Below are 19,507 nucleotides of genomic sequence, written 5' to 3'. Positions count from 1 at the left end.
CACGGCTAGCATTGTCCTATACGCCGAACCTGGCCCCGGGACACTCCCCCAAAGGCCCGGTCAGATCTTAGCTTCTCGTGAAGCTCATGATGGGCCTACTAAAGGATAGAGTTAGACGCTGTCTGGACTTACAACTTCATAGTTTCAACACATTGAGGCCGGTGAAAGACCATTCTCGCCGCCATGACCCAATCTCAAGCACGTCGCAATGAGCCTATTGCAATCGTTGGCAGCGGCTGCCGCTTCCCCGGCAGTGCCAGCAGTCCTTCTAAGCTCTGGGAACTTCTGAAGACCCCGAGGGACTTGGGGAGGAAAGTTCCCAAGGAGAGGTTCAACGTGGATGCTTTCTATCATCCGGATGGAGCCCATCATGGTCGCACGAACGCACGATTTGCCTACTTTCTCGACGAAGACCCTTACACCTTTGACCCATCTTTCTTCAACATTCCACCCAATGAAGTCGACACAATTGATCCTCAACAGCGTCTCCTCCTAGAGACTGTCTACGAGGGTCTCTCCTCTGCGGGCCTCAAGGTAGAAGACCTTCGAGGCTCTCCCACCGCCGTCTACGTTGGTATGATGCAACGTGATTTCCTCGACCACCAAAACTACGATCTCGATGCCCTCAACATCTATGCCGCGACCGGCACATCCGCATCTATTCTTTCCAACAGAGTCTCCTACGTTTTCGATTGGCACGGTCCGAGTATGACCTTTGATACCGCCTGCAGCTCCTCCCTCGTGGCCGTCCACCACGCCATCGAGCACCTTCGAACGGGCTTAAGTCAGGTCGCCATTGCTGCTGGCTCGAACTTGATCTTGGGTCCGGTTCCATTTATCTCAGCCAGTAAGCTGAACATGTTCTCACCCACTGGCCGTTCTCGAATGTGGGATGCTGCCGCGGATGGGTATGCTAGAGGCGAAGGCGTTGCCGCGGTCGTCCTGAAAACTCTCAGTCAGGCGATCGCAGACGGGGACACTATCGAGTGTGTTATTCGTGAGAGCGGCATCAACCAAGACGGCAAGACTGCAGGAATCACAATGCCGAACCATGCAGCACAGGAAGCTCTGATTCGCGAAGTCTACAAGCGAGCAGGCCTCGATGTGACCAAGCCCGAAGACCGCTGCCAATACTTCGAAGCGCACGGAACAGGCACTCCGGCAGGGGATCCTCAAGAAGCCCAAGCCATCTCTTCTGCTTTCTTCGGGAACAGGCAGCGTGCCGTCGATGAAGACCCTCTGTACGTGGGTAGCATCAAAACTGTCATCGGGCATACTGAGGGTACGGCTGGTATTGCCGGCCTGATCAAAGCTTCGCAGGCCATTCAGCATGGTCTACTACCGCCAAATATGCTCTTCAATGAGCTAAGCCCGAGGGTGGCGCCATTTTACTCCGATCTCCAGCTTGTCACGAAACTCCAGCCCTGGCCCGAGCTCAAGTCCAACCAACCGCGACGAGTGAGTGTCAACTCGTTCGGATTCGGCGGTACCAATGCCCACGTAATCGTGGAGTCCTATATTCCCGCCTCGAAACCAGCAATTGATGCGCCCCCCACCCCATCCCTTGCTCCGATCACGCTCTCCGCCAATTCAGAAGCCTCGCTGAAGGCCTCTATGGAGGAGTTGAGTCAATTTATCAAAAGCCAGCCCAGCTTACGCCTACAAGACCTCGCCTGGACACTGCTGAAAAAGCGATCGAACCTTCCAGTCCGCCATGCTATACCAGCCAAGACGGTGCACTCTCTGTCCGAGGCTCTCGAGCGTGATGCGGCTTTGGTGCAAGGGAAGCAGAGCATCACAACGGTCTCGGATGTCAAGACCAAGCCCGAAGTGCTTGGTATTTTCACCGGTCAGGGCGCCCAGTGGCCGACCATGGGCAAGGCTCTCATCTCGGAAGTGCCTTATGCCCGCGATATTATCCTAGAGCTGGACCAATCTTTGCAGGACTTGCCAGAGGAATACCGGCCCACGTGGAAGCTCTTGGATCAGCTCCTCCTCGAGGGGGCAGACTCCAATGTACATGACGCCACCTTCTCGCAACCTCTCTGCTGTGCCGTCCAGATCATGCTCACAAAGCTTCTCCAAGCTTCCGGAGTGACGTTCAAGGTTGTCGTCGGCCACAGCTCGGGAGAGATTGCTTGCGCATTCGCCGCCGGCTTCATATCGGCGTCCCAAGCAATTCGGATTGCATACCTTCGCGGCCTCACGTCGAGGCATGCAGGTGGGCCGAACGGTATTGAGGGCGCTATGATGGCCGCAGGCACCTCCTTTGACGATGCAGTTGACCTATGCGCTCTCGAGGCCTTTGAGGGCAGAATGACTGTGGCAGCAAGCAATGCGCCGGAAAGCGTTACCCTGTCCGGAGACAGAGATGCCATCCTCGAGGCTCAAGAGATTTTCAACGACGAGTCAAAGTTCAACCGCCTCCTCAAGGTGGACAAGGCTTACCACTCTCACCACATGCGTCCTTGCGCCGAGCCCTATGTTGCAGCTCTCAAAGCTTGTGACTGCGACGAGTTCAGTATGGATGTCGCACCCACGGCCACCTGGATCTCGTCGGTCTACGAAGGCAAGCTCATGAAGACTGAGGATCTCGAGGCTGAGTATTGGAGTGCTAACCTACTCTCTCCCGTTCTTTTCTCTTATGCTGTCGAACAGGCCCTGGTAAAGCACATGCCGCTCGATATTTGCGTCGAAGTGGGAGCTCACCCGGCTCTGAAGAATCCTAGTCTCCAGACCATTGAAAACTGCGCCGGTGCTCCGCTTCCATATGTGGGCTGCATGGAGCGGAGCAAGGATGACGTTGAAGCCTACTCTTCGTGCTTGGGCTACATATGGTCGCGCTTTGGCTCAGCTGCTGTCGACGTCGACAGCCTGTACAGCAGTCTCTCATTGGATGTCGATACCCAAGACTTGTCCAAAGAACTTCCGTGCTATTCTTGGGACCATCACCGCTCGTATAGAAAGGAGTCCCGCGCGCTTCGCAGTTGGCTTGGAGCTGAACGGCCCCATCTTCTGCTCGGCAAGCAACTCGTCTACAGCAGTCCGTCATCGATACAGTGGCAGAACTTTATCCGGCAGCGTGATATCGAATGGCTCGATGGCCACTCCCTTCAGGGCCAGACTGTGTTTCCGGGCGCAGGATACGTGGTCATGGCCATGGAGGCTGCCGTGAAGCAGGCCGGTGATCGAGAGGTTCAGCTTCTGGAGGTTATCAACCTCTCGATCGACAAGGCCGTGACCTTTGAGGACGAAAACAGCATGGTGGAGATCAACCTCACTCTAGACGTCGACCTATCGCAGACCACAGACACTTACGCTGTGTACAGCTTCGTCATCAACTCTTGCCTCGCCAGAGAAACCGGTCTTACTCGCTCGGCGGCTGGGACGGTCGCTGTGACCTATGGATCAGGATCACCTGAAAGCCTTCCTCCCCCACAGGGCGAGCCGCCCCACCTGAATAATGTCAGCATCGACAGATTCTACAACATGCTCAGTGAGATCGGGTACGGGTACACCAAGCAGTTCCGCGGCGTCAGTAACCTCAGACGCGGCGACAGCAAGGCTTGTGGCACCATCGCCTTCCACCGTCTGGAGGACAACCACCGCAACATGGTTCTCCATCCTGCCACCCTCGACGTGGCCTTCCAAAGCTTTATTGGAGCATACACTGCCCCTGGCGACCGACGCCTGCGATCTCTCCTGGTGCCGACTGGAATTGACCGCATTGCGCTGAACCCGTGGGTCGCGGATCGCATCCACGCCTTGTCCAGCCAGGTGGAGTTCATCTCCACCAGTGCGGCGAGCGTCGGAAACACCGTGGCAGGAGACATTGAAGTCTTTGACCCGGAGACCGACGCCACCATGATCCACATCGAGGGCCTCAGCTTCAAGCCATTCTCCCCGCTCTCGGCTGCCGATGACCATGAAATGTTCTCCAAGTGGAGCTGGGGTCCCGTCAACCCCGAGCCCTTGCTCGATGACAGCAAATACCACGCCACCGAGCGGGACAGGAAAGACGTGGCAGTCATCGAGCGAATTACGTACTGGTACATCAAAGCGTTCCTCGCGAGCCTCACGGCGGAAGACCGCGAGAACGCCGCCTTTCACTTCACGAAGCATATCCAGTGGTGCGAGTATATCATCGCCGAGACCGAGGCGGGCCGCAATGTGTGGTACGAGCCAGGCTGGGAGCAGGACACGAAAGCTGATATTGAAGAGATGATTCGAGAGTGAGCCTTTCCCTCTACTGGGATAGAAAGAAGTGTTGGCTGACCTACGACCCAGGAACGTGGCGCATCCCTTCGTCCGCCTCATCCAGAGAGTCGGCGAAGGCGCCTTGGAGACCCTTCGCAACAACGAGAACGCCTTTGACCTGATGGACCACGATGGCTTGCTCACCGAATTCTACGGCGGCACCGTCAGCTACGGGCATTCTTACCACTACTATCAAAGACTCCTTGCGCAGATCAATCACCGGTATCAAAACCTGGATGTTCTCGAAATTGGTAAGTGAAGCGTATCCCACTTCAATGCGGCCACTGACGCAAAGAAAAGGCGCCGGTACTGGGGGTGCGACACGGTATTTCTTGAATCACCAACAAATCTCGTTCAACAGCTACACCTTCACCGATATCTCCAGCGCGTTCTTCGAGCAGGCGGCCAAGGAGTTCGAGCAGCATGCGGACAAGATGGATTTCCGCCCGCTCGACATCCGCCGTCCGCCAAGCGAGCAGGACTTCAAGCCCAACTCGTACGACTTGATCATTGCCTCCAACGTCCTCCACGCCACGCCGAGGCTCGAAGAGACTCTGGTAAATGTGCGATCACTGCTCAAGCCCGGGGGCCGGTTAGTGGTCATCGAAGTGGCGCACCGTGAGCACACCCGTATTGGATTCATCTTCGGTCTGTTCCCGGATTGGTGGGCTGGGCACGACGAAGGGCGTGTCCTTGAACCGTTTGTCTCATATGACCGGTGGGACACACTGCTGAGGAAGACGGGGTTTTCGGGAGTCGATAGCCGCACGCTTGACCCGGACAGCAGGGTCTTCCCCAACGGCGTGTTCGCTACTCACGCGGTCGACGACCTGGTGCAAAGGCTGGACTCGCCACTGGCGGCCCCCGTCAAGGAGTCCTACGCGCCGCTGGTGGTGATTGGGGGTTCCTCGCCGAAGACGAGTGCGCTCGTGGCTCAGCTTCCAGTCATCTTGCCAGCGCGCACATGGGAGACTGTCCCCACCATCCGGGAGATCATCGACTTCGACTATCAGCCAGGGTCCACGTTTATGGTGCTCTCGGAGCTGGATCAGCATACGTTTGCGGGATTCGATGAGGAGCAACTCGATGCTCTGCAGACCATCTTCAACGCCGCCAACCATGTCCTGTGGGTCACGGAGGATGCCTGGGTTGAGAATCCTCAGCAAGCCATGACCATCGGCTTCCTTCGCACGCTCCGCATGGAATATCCGGACGTGCATATCCAGGTTCTGGATGTTAAGAAGGCAAAGGATCTGCGACCCGAGGTGTTGGTTGAGACCGTTTTGCGGCTGGAAGATGGTACGAACTGGCAGGAGAGCGGTATTCTGTGGACCGAGGAGCCCGAACTGTACTTGTCTGATGGCAACGTTGTTGTGCCGCGGCTCAAGCCGGATGTCGACAGGAATAATCGACTGAACTCCGGCCGCCGTCCCATTCTGGTCGATCTGGATCCGAGACAGGAGACGCTGACTCTGGAATACGATGACGAGGAGCCTTTCTTCAGGTTCCATGAGGAGCGCTTTGTGCCCCTGGCTGTTGACGAGACCTTTGTGACGGTCCAGGTGGAGTACTCTCTTGCCAAAGCAATCAGAATCGGCCAGATGGGCTATTTCTATCTGATTCAGGGCAGGGTTGCTGGATTCGACGGCACGGTGGTGGCTCTCTCTGAGACCAACGCGTCCTCTGTTCAAGTCGCTTCCCACCGGCTTGTTTACATCACCAGCAAGGCAGAACTGACTACTTCTGTGCTTCCAGGCATCGCAGCAGAACTCATCGCAAAGACCCTGCTATCGGACCTTGCTGCAGGGTCATCCGTACTGATCTTTGAGCCCCCCATGCTCTATGTCGAGTCTCTGAGCCGTCACGCAGCGGCTGCTGGTCTCCCACTCGCCTTCGTATCCACCAAGGCTGCTCCGGAATTGGGCGGTATCCGGTGGATCCGATTGCACGAGAAAGAGACGCAGCGTAACCTTCGCCAGAGGCTGCCGCTGAACGCTTCAGTATTCTACGATTTGTCTCCCGAAAAGAGTCCCGCAAGCCTAAGCCACCGGCTGGAGAGATGCCTCCCGTCAAGCTGCTCTATTTGCCGAATCGGCCATTTGTTCCAGAACGTTGCTACGCCGATTTCCGTCGAAAGCGCGGCCGCGTCTCAGTGTCTGGCGGAGGCTGTCAGGGTAGCAAACAAGGTCAGCAACAGCCACGGTGGGTCGATACTCAAGGGTAATGAGATATTGTCTTTGAAAGAAGGTCCGGAGGTGAATGCGGTTGTCGACTGGAAGTCAGAGCAGATCATCCCCAGCCGTGTCCGCTCCATGGAGACCGATCAGATATTCGTGGACAATAAGACGTATCTGCTGATTGGCCTTGCGGGTGATCTGGGTCGTTCGATTGCTCGCTTCATGGTCGAGCGCGGCGCACGCCATGTGGTGTTGTCAAGTCGCTCTCCGAAGATTGACCAGCGCTGGATCGACGACATTACCCTGCTTGGGGGCAACGTGATGGTTCTACCGATGTAAGTTCTTTCCAACTTTCAGTGTGAGTGTTGTCGCTAATTGGATTCGAGGGATGTTTCCAACGAGGCCTCGGTCGACGAAGGTCTCGCTCGAGTCCGGGCCTCTATGCCGCCGATTGCCGGTGTGGCCTTTGGACCACTTGTCCTCCAGGATGTCATGTTCAAGAACATGGACCTGTCGATGCTGGAGATGGTGCTTGCGCCCAAGGTAACGGGAGCTCGTCTGCTCAACGAGCGTCTCTCGGATCCTGCCAACCCGCTGGACTTCTTCGTCATGTTCTCCTCCTTCGTCATGGTCTCCGGCAATCCGGGACAGGCGGCGTACAGCGCTGCGAATGCATACACGCACGCGCTTGCTCAGCAAAGACGCGCTCGGGGGATGGCTGCATCGACCATCGACATCGGCGCCGTGTTCGGTGTCGGCTTCATTGCGAGAGCGGGACGCGAACACGAGTACGATGTCGTCAAGTTCATCTTCGACGAGGTCAACGAATGGGAGCTGCATTCCCTCTTTGCAGAGGCCGTCGTTGCTGGTCGCAACTGGGAGACGACGGATGTCGAGGTCATCACCGGTATGCCCTACATGGATCCTGCGAACCACGACCGAATCCCCTACTTCGACGACCCACGCTTTGCGTATTTCAAGCTGTCCGATCACCACACCAAGGGCGAGGACGCCGCTGGGGCGGTCGGGTCCGTCAAAGACCAACTTCTCAAGGCCGAGACTATGGAAGACGTTCGCGCCATCATCCTTGACGGCCTCTCCGGCAGGATCCGGGGAGCTTTACAGCTCACTGCTGCGGATGAGCTCAATCTGACCGTACCTCTGATCGATCAGGGCGTGGATTCGCTCAGCGCCGTTACCGTCGGCTCATGGTTCACCAAGAACCTCAGCATCGACATTCCCCTTCTGAAGATCCTTGGTGGTGCCTCGGTCGCTGACCTGATCGACGAGGCTGTCTCCCGCTTGACACCTGAAGCGATCCCCCTAGCTAATTCTACGTTGCTGGAAAATACAGCGCAGTCTGCCGCTGAGGCGCAGCCTATCCCGCCGTCGTCGACTGTGGGTGCGTCCGACGAATCCTCGTTCTCTGTCGTTGACTACGACGATGTTCCGACGCCCCCATCTCCGCGCTCCTGCGATGAGGATGGCTTTGAACGGCAAGTGCCACTTTCCCTCACGCAGGAGTACGCCTGGAAACAACAGCAACTTCCCTTGGATCCGGCGACATTCAACAGCACCATTGGCATCTACATGTATGGTCCCCTCAATCTGAACCGTCTCGGATGGGCATTCAATCAAGCACTACAGCGGCACGACGCGTTCCGTACCTGTTTCATCGCCGATCCGGACGGCGCGGCGCAGCCCATCCAAGCCATCCTGCGGTCCCCGCGAGTGCACTTCGAAGTGGTCAAAGTGGCAGACAAAGCCGCCGCCGAGCAAGGGTTCAAGGATCTCGAAAGCTACAAGTACGATATAGCGAAGGGCGACACCCGGAAGATCGTCGTCTTCCAGTGGTCGCCCACCGATCACCTTCTGATCATGGCCTACCATCGTTTTGTCGGGGATGGCTGGACGACCGAACGCCTCTTTGTCGAGGTCGGCCAGTTGTACGAGGGCGTCCAGCTGGAGGCGGCGCCGAGCTATGCCGACTTTGCCCTCCGCCAGCGCAAGCAGCTCGAATCCGGCGCATTCACCGAGGACCTGCAGTATTGGGGCGGCCTCTTCGAGACCCTTCCCGCTCGACTGCAGATCCTCAACGTCCCCGAGGCCCACGCGAGCGCCACGCCGACCACCTGGACGGAGCACGAGGTGTCCGCCCGCCTCAGCCGGATGGTCGCCGTGCGCATCAAGGACCGCAGCCGCAAGCACAAGGTGACACCGATGCACTACTACCTGGCCTCGTACGTCGTGCTGCTGGCGCGCCTGTCCTCCAGCACGGACGTGGTCGTCGGCGTGGCGGACACCAACCGGCCCACGGGCACCGACCAGGCGACGATGGGCTTCTTCGCTGACTTCCTGCCCGTGCGGATGCACTACCACGCGGACCAGATCTTCAACGAGGTCCTCATGGCCACGAAGGAACAGATGCGCGCGGCGCTGCTGCACAGCGCCGTGCCCTACGGGGCGATGCTCGAGCGGCTCGGCCTGCCGGCGCCCTCCGCGGCGGACCCGCACTCCCACGCGCCGCTGTTCCAGGCCGTCTTCGACTACAAGCAGGGCCAGGCGGAGAGCGGCACCATCGGGGAGGCGAAGATCGTGGACTCGCGCACCCCGCGCGCGGGATCGCCGTACGATATCACCCTCGAGATGAGCGATGACCCGTCCAAGGACCCGTTGATCACGGTCAAGTTGCAGGCGGGGCGGCACGGGCCCCGGGATGCGGAGGTGGTCATGGACGCGTACTTGTCCATTCTCAGTATCTTTTCGAGGAACCCAGCGCTAAGGGTGGAAGATGGACGTTTGGATCAGGGGGCTAAGTCGAGGGCTTGATGGTGCGGTGGTAGTGCAATATTGTGCATTTGAGCTGTGATCTTCGCCCCATCATGAATACTAGTATATATTTCTACATCACTTGTTCAACAGCATCAAATTCCCTCCCACCGGAATAGGGGATTCATAAGACATCACAATCACACTAGATAAGATCTAGGGTAGATATATACATAAATACAGGTTAGAAATGCCATATCTCAGTTACCAGATATCTCTTGGGAAGATGAGGTGAGGGTCTGTGCTATTTATAGTAGCAACCCTGGCGTGCTTTGGCGGTCACGGGACCCGCTAGTAACACCCGTGACGGGAAGAGGCGCCACCCGCTGTTGTATGATCGCTCCACTGCCCACAGTCATAAATTACGAAGGTAAAGTGTCAAACGCCGAACAGGGCATAAATACGCCGAAGGAATCGCCGGTGCAACCCCCAAAACACGTGCCAGCCGCTAGTCTGATGCTGACCGCAGTAGCAAACAGCAAACTGTCAACAACACTGCAACCTGCTCTGCTTACTCTCCAACCTTTTCTCACTCATCCCAGATCCGTGCAGGACCACCTATTCCCTTTTCCATCCCCTCAATCCTCCCTGTTGCGCGCCTTCATCAGCACCGCAATGGCTGTGTCTCCCGTTGCCCAGAACAAGGCTGAGGGCCTTGGCCTTTACGCGCGGTTCGCCTTTGCCGGTGCCGTCTGCTGCTCGGTGACTCACGGTGCCTTCACTCCGGTCGATGTGTATGTCGTTCCATCTCCAGTATCTCATCTTCATCACTTACTAACCCTCCCCACTCCTACAGCGTCAAGACCCGGATCCAGCTCGACCCCGCAACCTACAACCGTGGTATGATTGGTGGCTTCCGGCAGGTGATCCAGAATGAGGGCGCGGGGGCTCTCCTGACCGGTTTCGGCCCAACCTTTGCCGGGTACTTCATGCAGGGCGCCTTCAAATTTGGAGGTTACGAGTTCTTCAAGCAGCAATCCATCAACGTCATCGGTCTGGACAAGGCCCGCCAGAACCGCATCGCGGTCTACTCGGTCTCCGCCGCCTGCGCCGAGTTCTTCGCCTCGATCGCTCTCTGCCCGCTCGAGGCTACGCGTATCCGTCTTGTCTCCGAGCCTGGCTTCGCCACTGGTCTGTTCAGCGGGTTCGGCAAGATCCTCAAGAACGAGGGCGTCGGTGCCTTCTACCGTGGTTTCGGTCCGATTCTCCTGAAGCAGTACGTTGGGCCAATCGAGAGACTGCGCGAGTAACAGCAATCACTGACACGATATAGGGTCCCCTACACCGTGACGAAGTTCGTGGCCTTTGAGAAGGTTTCTGAGGCTGTCTTCGCTCGTCTGGACAAGTCCAAGCTGTCCAACGGCGCCCAGACCGGGGTCAACCTGGGATCGGGTCTCATTGCCGGGTTCGCGGCGGCCATCATCTCCCAGCCCGCCGATACGATGCTGTCCAAGATCAACAAGACCAAGGGTCTCCCCGGCGAGAGCACCGTCTCCCGTCTCGTCAAGATCGCGGGCGAGCTCGGCATTCGTGGTTCCTTCGCCGGCCTGCCCACTCGTCTGTTCATGATCGGTGGTCTCACGGCCGGCCAGTTCGCCATCTACGGTGACATTAAGAAGGCTCTTGGTAAGTCTAGTTACCCTTCCTGGTGGATCACGGACGCTGACTCTGGACGCTTAGGTGCGACGAATGGTGTGGAGATCGCCAAGTAAGAGGCTGCTGTAAATATGCACATTTGGTATGTTCTAGACGGGGGGGAAGATGGTTGCGGTATAGAGATAGATGTAGCCAGACCTATTGTATTTACTGCACTACCCTTGAGCCAGGTACGGATCCTGCAAGCCTACTCGAGGATTATGTAAGCCCACAAGCTGGTATGTACGAGTTGCACGCCGTGGCAGGCATTATCATCCTTTGAGTCCCCGCATAAGTGAATGTATAATAGCGTGGATGATGTGGACAAACAAGCGCATAGAGAGGTCTAACGAGAGAGTGAGAAACCCTGCTGCAGTCCAGTACATCTTGACCCCAACTACGACCAGCAGACCCTAGACATAGTAACCCCCCCCCCCCCCCAGACCGCGCCATCCCGCCACCCTTTGACTACCCCCGAGCGCCTCACAACCCCACGACCTTATTCCCCTGCGACAATCGATAGCAGCATATCCCCCGCTAATTCCTCGCCAACTTGTTCGGTCCGCGCGCACACGCCACCTTTCCCGACGCAAGGACATGGACCGGGCGCGCCCATGGTTCTTCGACCCCACAGCCCCGCAGCAGTCCCGCGCCGTGGACCTGGAGATCAGCGCGCCTTGGATCGGGTGTGGAGGCTGGGGCAGGATGCGGAGGAGATAGACTGTAGGCCGTGGGTGACGGTCCGGGGGATATATAAGTTTTAGGGTTGAGCTTGAAGGCGCAGGCATCGGTCGGCTTGGGGAGTCGTTGAACTTGTCGAAGAGATGATGGTGATGATGATGGTATCATCCCACCGAACGCGAAGTCTACGAAGATCGACTGCTCTCTTGCAAAGCTCAAGGGAGGATACAAAGGTCTTTCCGGTTCAACGAATGGAGCAGTTGTGCTACGGTATCGGACGGTAGAGTGGATGATTGCTTCCTGAGAGATAAGGCCATAAACATGCCCCGCCGTCCCATATGGATCCGCCCGGGAATTGCCGCGTTGCTCCACCCGCTTCCACACAGGATGATGTGTGGAGGCGAATGACTGCTCTGGGATATGGAGCATGGATGGAGATAGGCCTCACCATGGTGCGTATTTACAAGGCCCGATGAGTGGTGAGTGAGAACCAGGGTCAAGAACCAGTACACCACTTCGAAATTATTACGGAGAACTGGCAGCCACCACCAGCACCCAGGATCATATAGATCCGCTCAAGACAACTCTTGATCCCTTTGTCATCGGTCTGCTTAATAATCCTCCAACTCCTGATGCACGATATATCGTATCAGAAAAGCCAGTAACGGAAGGAAACACAACACCGAAATGATGGCGGCGCAGCAAAAGCGCTATCTAGATGAAAATGACTTCCGCGAAGGTACGTGCCACGATCGTTTCTTAGTCTCCAAGCTGGTCCCCGCTGATCTTCTCCCTTCCCCCTTCCGACAAAAGGACTTGCAGCGCTCGACAAGGAACTGGGCGCCAACGATTTCATAGTAGCATTCGCTCCAATTCGCATCATCGCCGCCGGCGGCTTTCTGGCGGTCTCGTATCTGCGCAATCGTGAAAGCACCGGGGACATCGATTTTCTCATGGAGCCCGAATTCGCCGAAGACAAGGACATTCAGCTTCCCTTGCAGGAAGCCATCCGCGCCGTAGCAGTTCGGCACTCGTTCAACCTGGAGTGGGTCAATGAGGATATGGCTGTCTTTGTGACCAGGAACACTCGCCAGGCCTTGTTCGCCAAGGCCGAGAGGCAGAACATTACGCTGTTCAAAGGAGAGAATCTCGAGGTTTTGGCGGCTCCTCTGGAGTGGGCTCTCGAGCGCAAATTCCGGCGCATCCAGTCCGGGGGCCGCGATCAGAAGGGGGATTTCGATATGCTCGACGCACTTGCGCTGTTGAGAGAGCTGAGAGTACGCAACAAGGGTCCTCTTGACGAAGAATCGGGCCGCACGATGGACGTGAACGGCTTCGATGTCCTCCCGACCCATGAGACCATGCAACGGATAGGGAGAGAATATCGGGCAAAATACGGGGAGGATGTCTTCAAGTAGAGCCCGGCTTGGCAGGATTCTATGAACCAAAGTAGAGGTGCGGAGTTGGCATCGCAACCGTTCTTCTCACCGGTTCATTCTCAGATGGTATAGAGCCATCCTGTGTTTGTCACGATATTACGTTGTGCAAAGATGGGGCTGGTTCCATTCTCCTGCAATACCAGGTTTCCATGTCCGTCCAACTTCTCGGCAGGTACACACTGCCTTAGTAGCTCCTTGTCAACGGGCAATACAGATTTTGTCCATCCGGGTAGTTCCTCGGGATGGTAGGGTGGCCACGGATCGTCGTCCCGATCGCGGTAGATGCGTTCACCATTCCTTCGCAGGCCCAGACTAAGCCGCCAATTCACTGCCCGGTGTAACTCTTCGACAATACAAGCAACCACAGCATAACGGAGCGGGTCGGGATCTTGGGGATCTGGGATGTCGCGGAGCTTCCAGTCGGGGCGCTTGAAGAAGTACTCCGTCTCATATCCCATCAAGTCGTATTGACCAGCCAGGAACAGGGCGTAGAGGCGGTAGATTGACCGTAGTGGGGTGTCGCGCATGCGCCAGATGGGGATTGCTATAAGGTTGTGGAGATCCCCAAAGATGGACTTGATAATCCCAGTTCCACGGTTTTCATCCTCGATGAGTGCTCGACAGGAATACGGACCGGGAATCTTGAAGTACCAAGATGGATACGGAATGAACAAGCGTAGGAGTGCTATCAAGGGATGTTTGTGGTTCTGCCTCAGCCGCTGAAAACTAGCGCGTAATTCAAGCGGGGACCTCGCATAACGGAGCCAGATCCGAAATCGCCTCCAGAGCGAGATCTGTGGTTTGGAGCGACGACGTGGTGGCATCTGGTGGTCACGGCTTCGCAATTATCGAGGGAGGTTGTCGGAAGGAGAAGCAAGGCAGATGGAATAATATGTTGATGTGGTGATGGTGGTGGTATGTTGGCTCGGTTTGCTCGGTTTGCTCGGTCTGCTCGGCTTGCTTGGTCTGCTGTGTTTACCATGTTTGCCATGTTTAGACTGTTTATGCTATTTGCATGTGTCATACTATCGCTTCGGCCCGCGGCCATCTTCCCCATGCCATGTTCCCCGAAACCATCATTTCCACATTTCCTACTTTATCATCGACACTCCATACTAAAGACGCCTTTGTACCGGTTCAGACATACTCTCAAGAGATGTCCCTACTTCGCTTGCCAAATGACGTGCTTTTTATGATTGCCGACCTGCTGACTGCTAGAGAAGTGGTTGTGCTCTTGGAAAGTGATCCCCTCTATCACTTCCTCAACGGCTACCTATTCGCTAGATACGTCAGAACGCGGGGCCGCGAAGGTGCGATGAACAGTGCAGCCGCGCACGGCGCGGACGAGGTGGTGCAACGACTTCTGGACTCCGGGGTGGAAGTGAGCTGGAAAACACCATACTGGTCTTGCACCAGCACGGACCCCGATGCGTCATATCACCGGCAGATGACACCAGAGGTCCGGCAGACGTTCAAGCTGCATCCCATCCTCTTTGCGGCGAGCAACGGCCGGACCAGCGTTGTGGCGAAGCTCTTAGAGCACGGCGCCGACATCAATACCAAAGACCCGGGAGGCAACAGCCCGCTCCACCTCGCCGCCTATCATGGTCACCTCGAGACCGTTCGCATGCTGGTCGAGCGCGGCGCCAATCTGCTGGCCGTCAATGCCTCGGGGGGACGCGCAATGGGCCTTACGGCGCATCGGCGCTTCGACGAGATCGGCGACTTCCTGGACGACGCTCTCCAGCGCAAGTATCCGTCGATGCATCGGGTCCGTCAAAGGGAAATGCACCAACTGCTGTGGTACGCCGCTCGGGAAGACGACTTTGATCGCGTGCGGGATCTCCTTGCACGAGGCGCCGAGATCGACTATCAAAAGCCCCTAAATGACTCCACGGCCCTGGTAGCCGCGACAGCCTGCGGGTCTCCGGAGATGGCCCAGCTTCTGCTGGAACACGGGGCAAGTCCGAATACTTCGCTATCTCCCAGGCCAGGACCTCCTCGACAGGGTATTCCGAACCTTACACTGGGCCCATTGGGGTGCGCTCTTGAGCGCGAGCAAAGTCACCGCTTTATTGAACTACTCATCGAACACGGGCTGACGATGGCGATGCAAGCTTCCCACCTGGAGAGAGCGTTGGTTCTTGGGAAGTTGGCTGAGTTTCGCTTGCTCGTCGACACGGGGGCGGACATTGTGGCGGATCCACGGATCATCAGGCGCCTATATCGTGAGGCCGTTACTCGGCAGCACTGGGATATTGTCGATATGCTATCTCGCATGAGTGACAAGGTCTTGGAACCTGGCGAAGAGTTTATCGGAAGTTTTACCTTGACAACAAAAGACGGGCGTTACCCGCAATCCTCCGCATGATCGGTCCGGTTCAAGTCGGCTTTCTGGCTGGCGTTACCATTCATGTACGGCTGTCACCTCAGCAGCGAATAGGGGCTTTCTTGTCCGCAGATACAGAAGCCAGAGCATCGAGCCTCCACGACCTACGTAACGGTCGGATTACAGCTTAAGGAATGTGCTGCCATTTCACCGTGCGCGATATACTGCTCAGAATAGTTTGTCGTCACGGCCCTTTACTCCAAGACTCCGAAACCAGGAGTCAAGCATGGTGAATCAGTTTGGCCACCATGATATGACGAAAAACAATCAAGCCCAGGTGGATTGGTGGAAGTGTCCAGTGTAGGGCGAGAGAGTCGACAGTCACGTGACGATCAGTATATGAGCTGCAGGATCATGCAGTACCCGTGCACACAACCCCAGTATGAACGCTCAACCATCTCCAAACCCGGAGGAGCTTGGGGGAACCTTCTACATACTCTTATTCTGCTGTTCCCTTTGGTAAATGACTCCACCGCCAACCTCGGGTGACAACGAGATAAGCACGTATCCACCGGCATGTCGTGGGTCACATGGCCGATACTGGACATCACAACCACATATATCGGCGATGAAGGAGCAATTATGAACTTAAATCTACTTCTGTCTATACTGGGTGACTGGAATGCTTGACTGAAGGCTGTACGACTATCAGTGCTCGTACCCCCGTGCATGAGCCATTGCATCACTATGCATGCCAAGAGTACCCAGTTCGCCGAATCATTGACGTGTTGAATTATCTGACTGAATCTGCCATTACCCAGATCGTGAAAAAACACGAGGAGGAGGAAAAGGGGGATCAAGATGAGCATCACTAGTATCCCATCAGGGTCCACATTCATGGAAGACAATTCTCTCGGGCACGTTACTGTGCCCTGATTGGATAGCCTTTCTGCAGCCATAAATCCCCCCTCATCCTCCCGCCTCCTTTTGGCCACCAATCAACCCTATCAGAGTACCCGCGCGAACAGGAATGATAATGCCACGCCAGGGTATTTGCCAACCAGGTACTCAGGAGCACATTCTCGCCTGCATGCATGCATACATTTATATTGCAACCCTGCACTAAATCTCAATAGTCAGTTTCTGCTTCTTTCCTCGTGCAGTTCAGATGACTTCATAACCAGCTAAGTTCGCGGAGGCATTCCTCGCCAGGCTTTGGTGTCTTACACTGTCGCTAAAAGGTTTGCGCTGCCTTGTATAACCCTGACCTGATCCAGTTTTCATCCAGCAATTCCGCATCTTGTGGAACAAGAGATCCAGACGCGGTCAAATAAGACTATCTTCATCCTCTAAGGTTCAAAGGCTTCGTGCATCACAGAAGTACGGCTAAGATAGCGGGACCATCTCCCGCCCGGTCTTGTTGTCTTACACGGTCAAAGGTTTGCATTGCCTTGAGTGATCCCGAGCGGAACCAGTTTACACCGAGCGAGGTCAGTCCTGGTGGAACGAGTGATCAAAACGCATTTAAACAAGCGCATTCTCATGCGCATCGACCCAGACGCTTCGTGCAGAACTCGAATACAGAACAATGGCTCGACTACTTTATCAGGCGGCGTGCTGCCTCGCGGCTCTAAGCCCTTTGGCATGGGCCTGGTCTTCCGTGGAGACAAACCAACCCCAATTACCAAGTCGCACCAACCTGGACACAGCGCAAGTGCAGGCCGCACTCAGTCCGCTGCTCTGTTCCACGTCCAGCGTGTTTGGGCCTGACAGCCCGCTGTGGCCGAACGCAACGTCACGGTACCAGGCGTACGAACCCCCGAAGATCAAGGTGGTCGTACGCGTAGGGTGCGAGGAGGATGTCGCCACTGTTGTACGTCTTGACACCTCCTCTCGCGTTCTCATATTGCTTTGGAAGCGTGCAAACAACAAATGCACGGCTAACGCGAATATCAGGTTCGATACGCCAATGAGAACGATTTGCCTTTCTTCACGGTCAACCGCGCTCACAGCATGACAACTACTCCGGGCCAATTCTACGGTCTGGAGATTGACATGCAACTGCTGACTGGAATCGACATCAATCCGGATGGCGAATCCGCTCGCTTTCAGGGCGGGACGTTTGCCCAGGAGGTGATAGACGTGCTGTGGGAACAGGGTTATGTAGCAAGTCAGTCACCCCCCTATCCTACTTTGCATCGGACAAACTGAACGGCTGACAAATCTCCCAAGCCACCGGAAGCTGCGGCTGCGTCGGAATGGTCGGTCTCGGTCTGGGCGGGGGCCACGGCCGTCTGCAGGGCCGGCACGGGATGGTCAGCGACAACTACCTCAGCTTGAACGTGGTTCTTGCGAACGGGACCACGATCACAGTGTCCGACACCTCGCACCCAGACCTCTTCTGGGGCATGAAAGGCGCGGGCCACAACTTCGGCGTGGTCACCAGCTTCGAACTGCGCATCTTCCCCCGCCAGGAGGAGACCTGGTACTACCGGAACTATGTCTTTTCGCAGACGCAGCTCGAGCCGTTGTTCGAAGAATTGAATCGGCTGCAGGGCAACGGCACGCAGCCGGTCGACATCGCGTGGCAATACACAATGTATCAGCTGGACCCCACGGTCAGCGCGACGGAGGTAGCACCCGCCCTTCCCACAATCCTCATCACCGTTTCAACCTGAAGTATATTAACCCCGTGCGAGGCAATCATCCTCTGGTCCTTCGCCTACTCCGGCCCCGAAGCCGCGGCGCAGCCTCACCTGGCCCCCTTCGACGCGCTGCACCCTCTCCGCGTCGACGACGGCAACGTCCCGTATACCGAGATCCCGAACGCCCAGAAGACCGGCGTGAACGACTCGATCTGTGCGCACGGTCTCGCGCACATGGTCTCAACCGCGGGCCTGCAAGTGTACAACGTGACCGCACAGCGGGCGATCTATGATGTTTTCAGCGAGATGCTGCGCTCCATTCCCGCGTTTAATGCCTCCGTCGTGCTCATGGAGGGCTACTCCCTCCAGGGCGTGTTGGCCGTCGACCCCGCCTCGTCGGCGTATCCCTTCCGCGACGACTATCTGCTCATGTATGTATTTCCCGCCCCTTATAAGGCTCAAAGTGTGGGAGCTATACTCTATCAGGCAAGTATGCCAAGTCGCTAATATGAGCCTTTGCGCAGGTGGGCCGCTGTCACCCACGTACCCGATGATGCGTTGGATGATATCGCGATCGAGTGGGCGGGTCGCATCCGCGACCTGTGGAATGAGGGACAGCCCACCCGGCGCCCGACGACGTACGTCAACTATGCCTTTGGGACGGAGTCGCTGGACTCGATGTATGGGTATGAGCGGTGGCGGTTGGAGAGGCTGCGCGCCTTGAAGCGGGAGTACGATCCGGACAATCGGTTCGCGTATTTCAATCCGATTCCTGTTTAGAAGGTCTGAAATTGGTTTGAAGGTGTACAGTCGTGATTGAATGGTAGGGTGCGTGCATGTCCAGGTGCAACTGTTACATAACTTTGGGGTTGCATTGTCGGTGTCGTCGTATGGTACCTTAGTTGCGGACTCCTCCGGGTGCTGGGAGAGGGGCTTTCTCTATTGTTTGACTGCGACGCCTCGCAGATCGAAGATGGTCCCTTCCACGCCGTGCGACATGGTATCATGGGATTGTAGGGCAAGAACAATCCGATTCGTTCAAAACAGCACTAAATGGCGGTTCGGCCATCATTACGCGCAGTTCCGATTCAGTCCCTGAATCGGCCCTAACAGCGGACCTATTGATCCCATTGATTGCGCGTATGTGATCTTATTTCCCTATAAGGAATTGTAGGGCTCCCAGCCCTGACAGAGATATTACTATCTTTTGCGATCTCTGATCTAGAACGTGGGCCAGCTCGATTATGCTAGCAGTCAACTGGCATTGCGGGGTTTTACTACATGTCCTGGTCTAGGCTTACCATCCCGCGGGCACGCCGGCAAAGCTCAGAAGAAGAAGGAATGGCGACAATATCACGAGACAAGGAAACAAAAAGCGTAGGACCAGACCCGAAAAGGGACAAGATGCAAGCAGATAAGAGAGCTGGAGCCACCCAAACAGGCGGGAAACAACCTCGTTCCAGGCATTGGGGCCACAGCACCAGCGTGTGTCCTGCCAAAGCCCTAAAGAATTCA

The 19,507-nt window shown here is 56.3% G+C and overlaps 7 protein-coding genes across 7 annotated transcripts; 4 read left to right on the top strand and 3 right to left on the bottom strand.

The window, feature by feature from the left end:
- Positions 1-183: 183 nt before the first annotated feature.
- On the top strand, positions 184-9,467 carry BO95DRAFT_491873 (putative polyketide synthase; the record flags this gene model as incomplete). The annotated part of the gene is made up of 5 exons (XM_025590669.1): positions 184-2,016; positions 2,134-4,232; positions 4,288-4,508; positions 4,558-6,769; positions 6,821-9,467. 5 exons carry the CDS (start codon positions 184-186, stop codon positions 9,261-9,263), a joined length of 8,808 nt encoding a protein of 2,935 aa, XP_025444256.1. The 3' UTR covers positions 9,264-9,467.
- A 234-nt stretch (positions 9,468-9,701) lies between these two features.
- Positions 9,702-11,270, top strand: BO95DRAFT_441015 (putative mitochondrial phosphate carrier protein (Ptp)). Its single transcript, XM_025586088.1, has 4 exons — positions 9,702-9,997; positions 10,060-10,479; positions 10,537-10,889; positions 10,944-11,270. The coding sequence occupies exons 1-4, from the start codon at positions 9,879-9,881 to the stop codon at positions 10,973-10,975; spliced, it is 924 nt and encodes a 307-aa protein (XP_025444255.1). The 5' UTR covers positions 9,702-9,878; the 3' UTR covers positions 10,976-11,270.
- An 81-nt stretch (positions 11,271-11,351) lies between these two features.
- On the bottom strand, positions 11,352-12,270 carry BO95DRAFT_73690 (uncharacterized protein). Its single transcript, XM_025592189.1, has one exon. The coding sequence runs from the start codon at positions 12,006-12,008 to the stop codon at positions 11,436-11,438; it is 573 nt and encodes a 190-aa protein (XP_025444254.1). The 5' UTR covers positions 12,009-12,270; the 3' UTR covers positions 11,352-11,435.
- On the top strand, positions 12,138-13,037 carry BO95DRAFT_73697 (uncharacterized protein). The gene is made up of 2 exons (XM_025592190.1): positions 12,138-12,318; positions 12,393-13,037. Exons 1-2 carry the CDS (start codon positions 12,267-12,269, stop codon positions 12,995-12,997), a joined length of 657 nt encoding a protein of 218 aa, XP_025444253.1. The 5' UTR covers positions 12,138-12,266; the 3' UTR covers positions 12,998-13,037.
- On the bottom strand, positions 13,038-13,947 carry BO95DRAFT_73688 (uncharacterized protein). Its single transcript, XM_025592188.1, has one exon. It carries the CDS (start codon positions 13,840-13,842, stop codon positions 13,078-13,080), a length of 765 nt encoding a protein of 254 aa, XP_025444252.1. The 5' UTR covers positions 13,843-13,947; the 3' UTR covers positions 13,038-13,077.
- A 1,617-nt stretch (positions 13,948-15,564) lies between these two features.
- On the bottom strand, positions 15,565-16,621 carry BO95DRAFT_73558 (uncharacterized protein). Its single transcript, XM_025592186.1, has one exon. The coding sequence runs from the start codon at positions 16,304-16,306 to the stop codon at positions 15,740-15,742; it is 567 nt and encodes a 188-aa protein (XP_025444251.1). The 5' UTR covers positions 16,307-16,621; the 3' UTR covers positions 15,565-15,739.
- Positions 16,622-19,048, top strand: BO95DRAFT_73559 (FAD-binding oxidoreductase). The gene is made up of 5 exons (XM_025592187.1): positions 16,622-17,220; positions 17,304-17,517; positions 17,580-17,980; positions 18,047-18,423; positions 18,517-19,048. The coding sequence occupies exons 1-5, from the start codon at positions 16,936-16,938 to the stop codon at positions 18,770-18,772; spliced, it is 1,533 nt and encodes a 510-aa protein (XP_025444250.1). The 5' UTR covers positions 16,622-16,935; the 3' UTR covers positions 18,773-19,048.
- The last annotated feature ends 459 nt before the right edge of the window (positions 19,049-19,507 follow it).

This window comes from Aspergillus brunneoviolaceus, assembly GCF_003184695.1.
Source record: "Aspergillus brunneoviolaceus CBS 621.78 unplaced genomic scaffold BO95scaffold_19, whole genome shotgun sequence".
Taxonomy (NCBI): domain Eukaryota; kingdom Fungi; phylum Ascomycota; class Eurotiomycetes; order Eurotiales; family Aspergillaceae; genus Aspergillus; species Aspergillus brunneoviolaceus.
The sequence above is the reverse complement of the archived record's forward strand: the minus strand, read 5'-3'. Positions and strand labels throughout refer to the sequence as shown.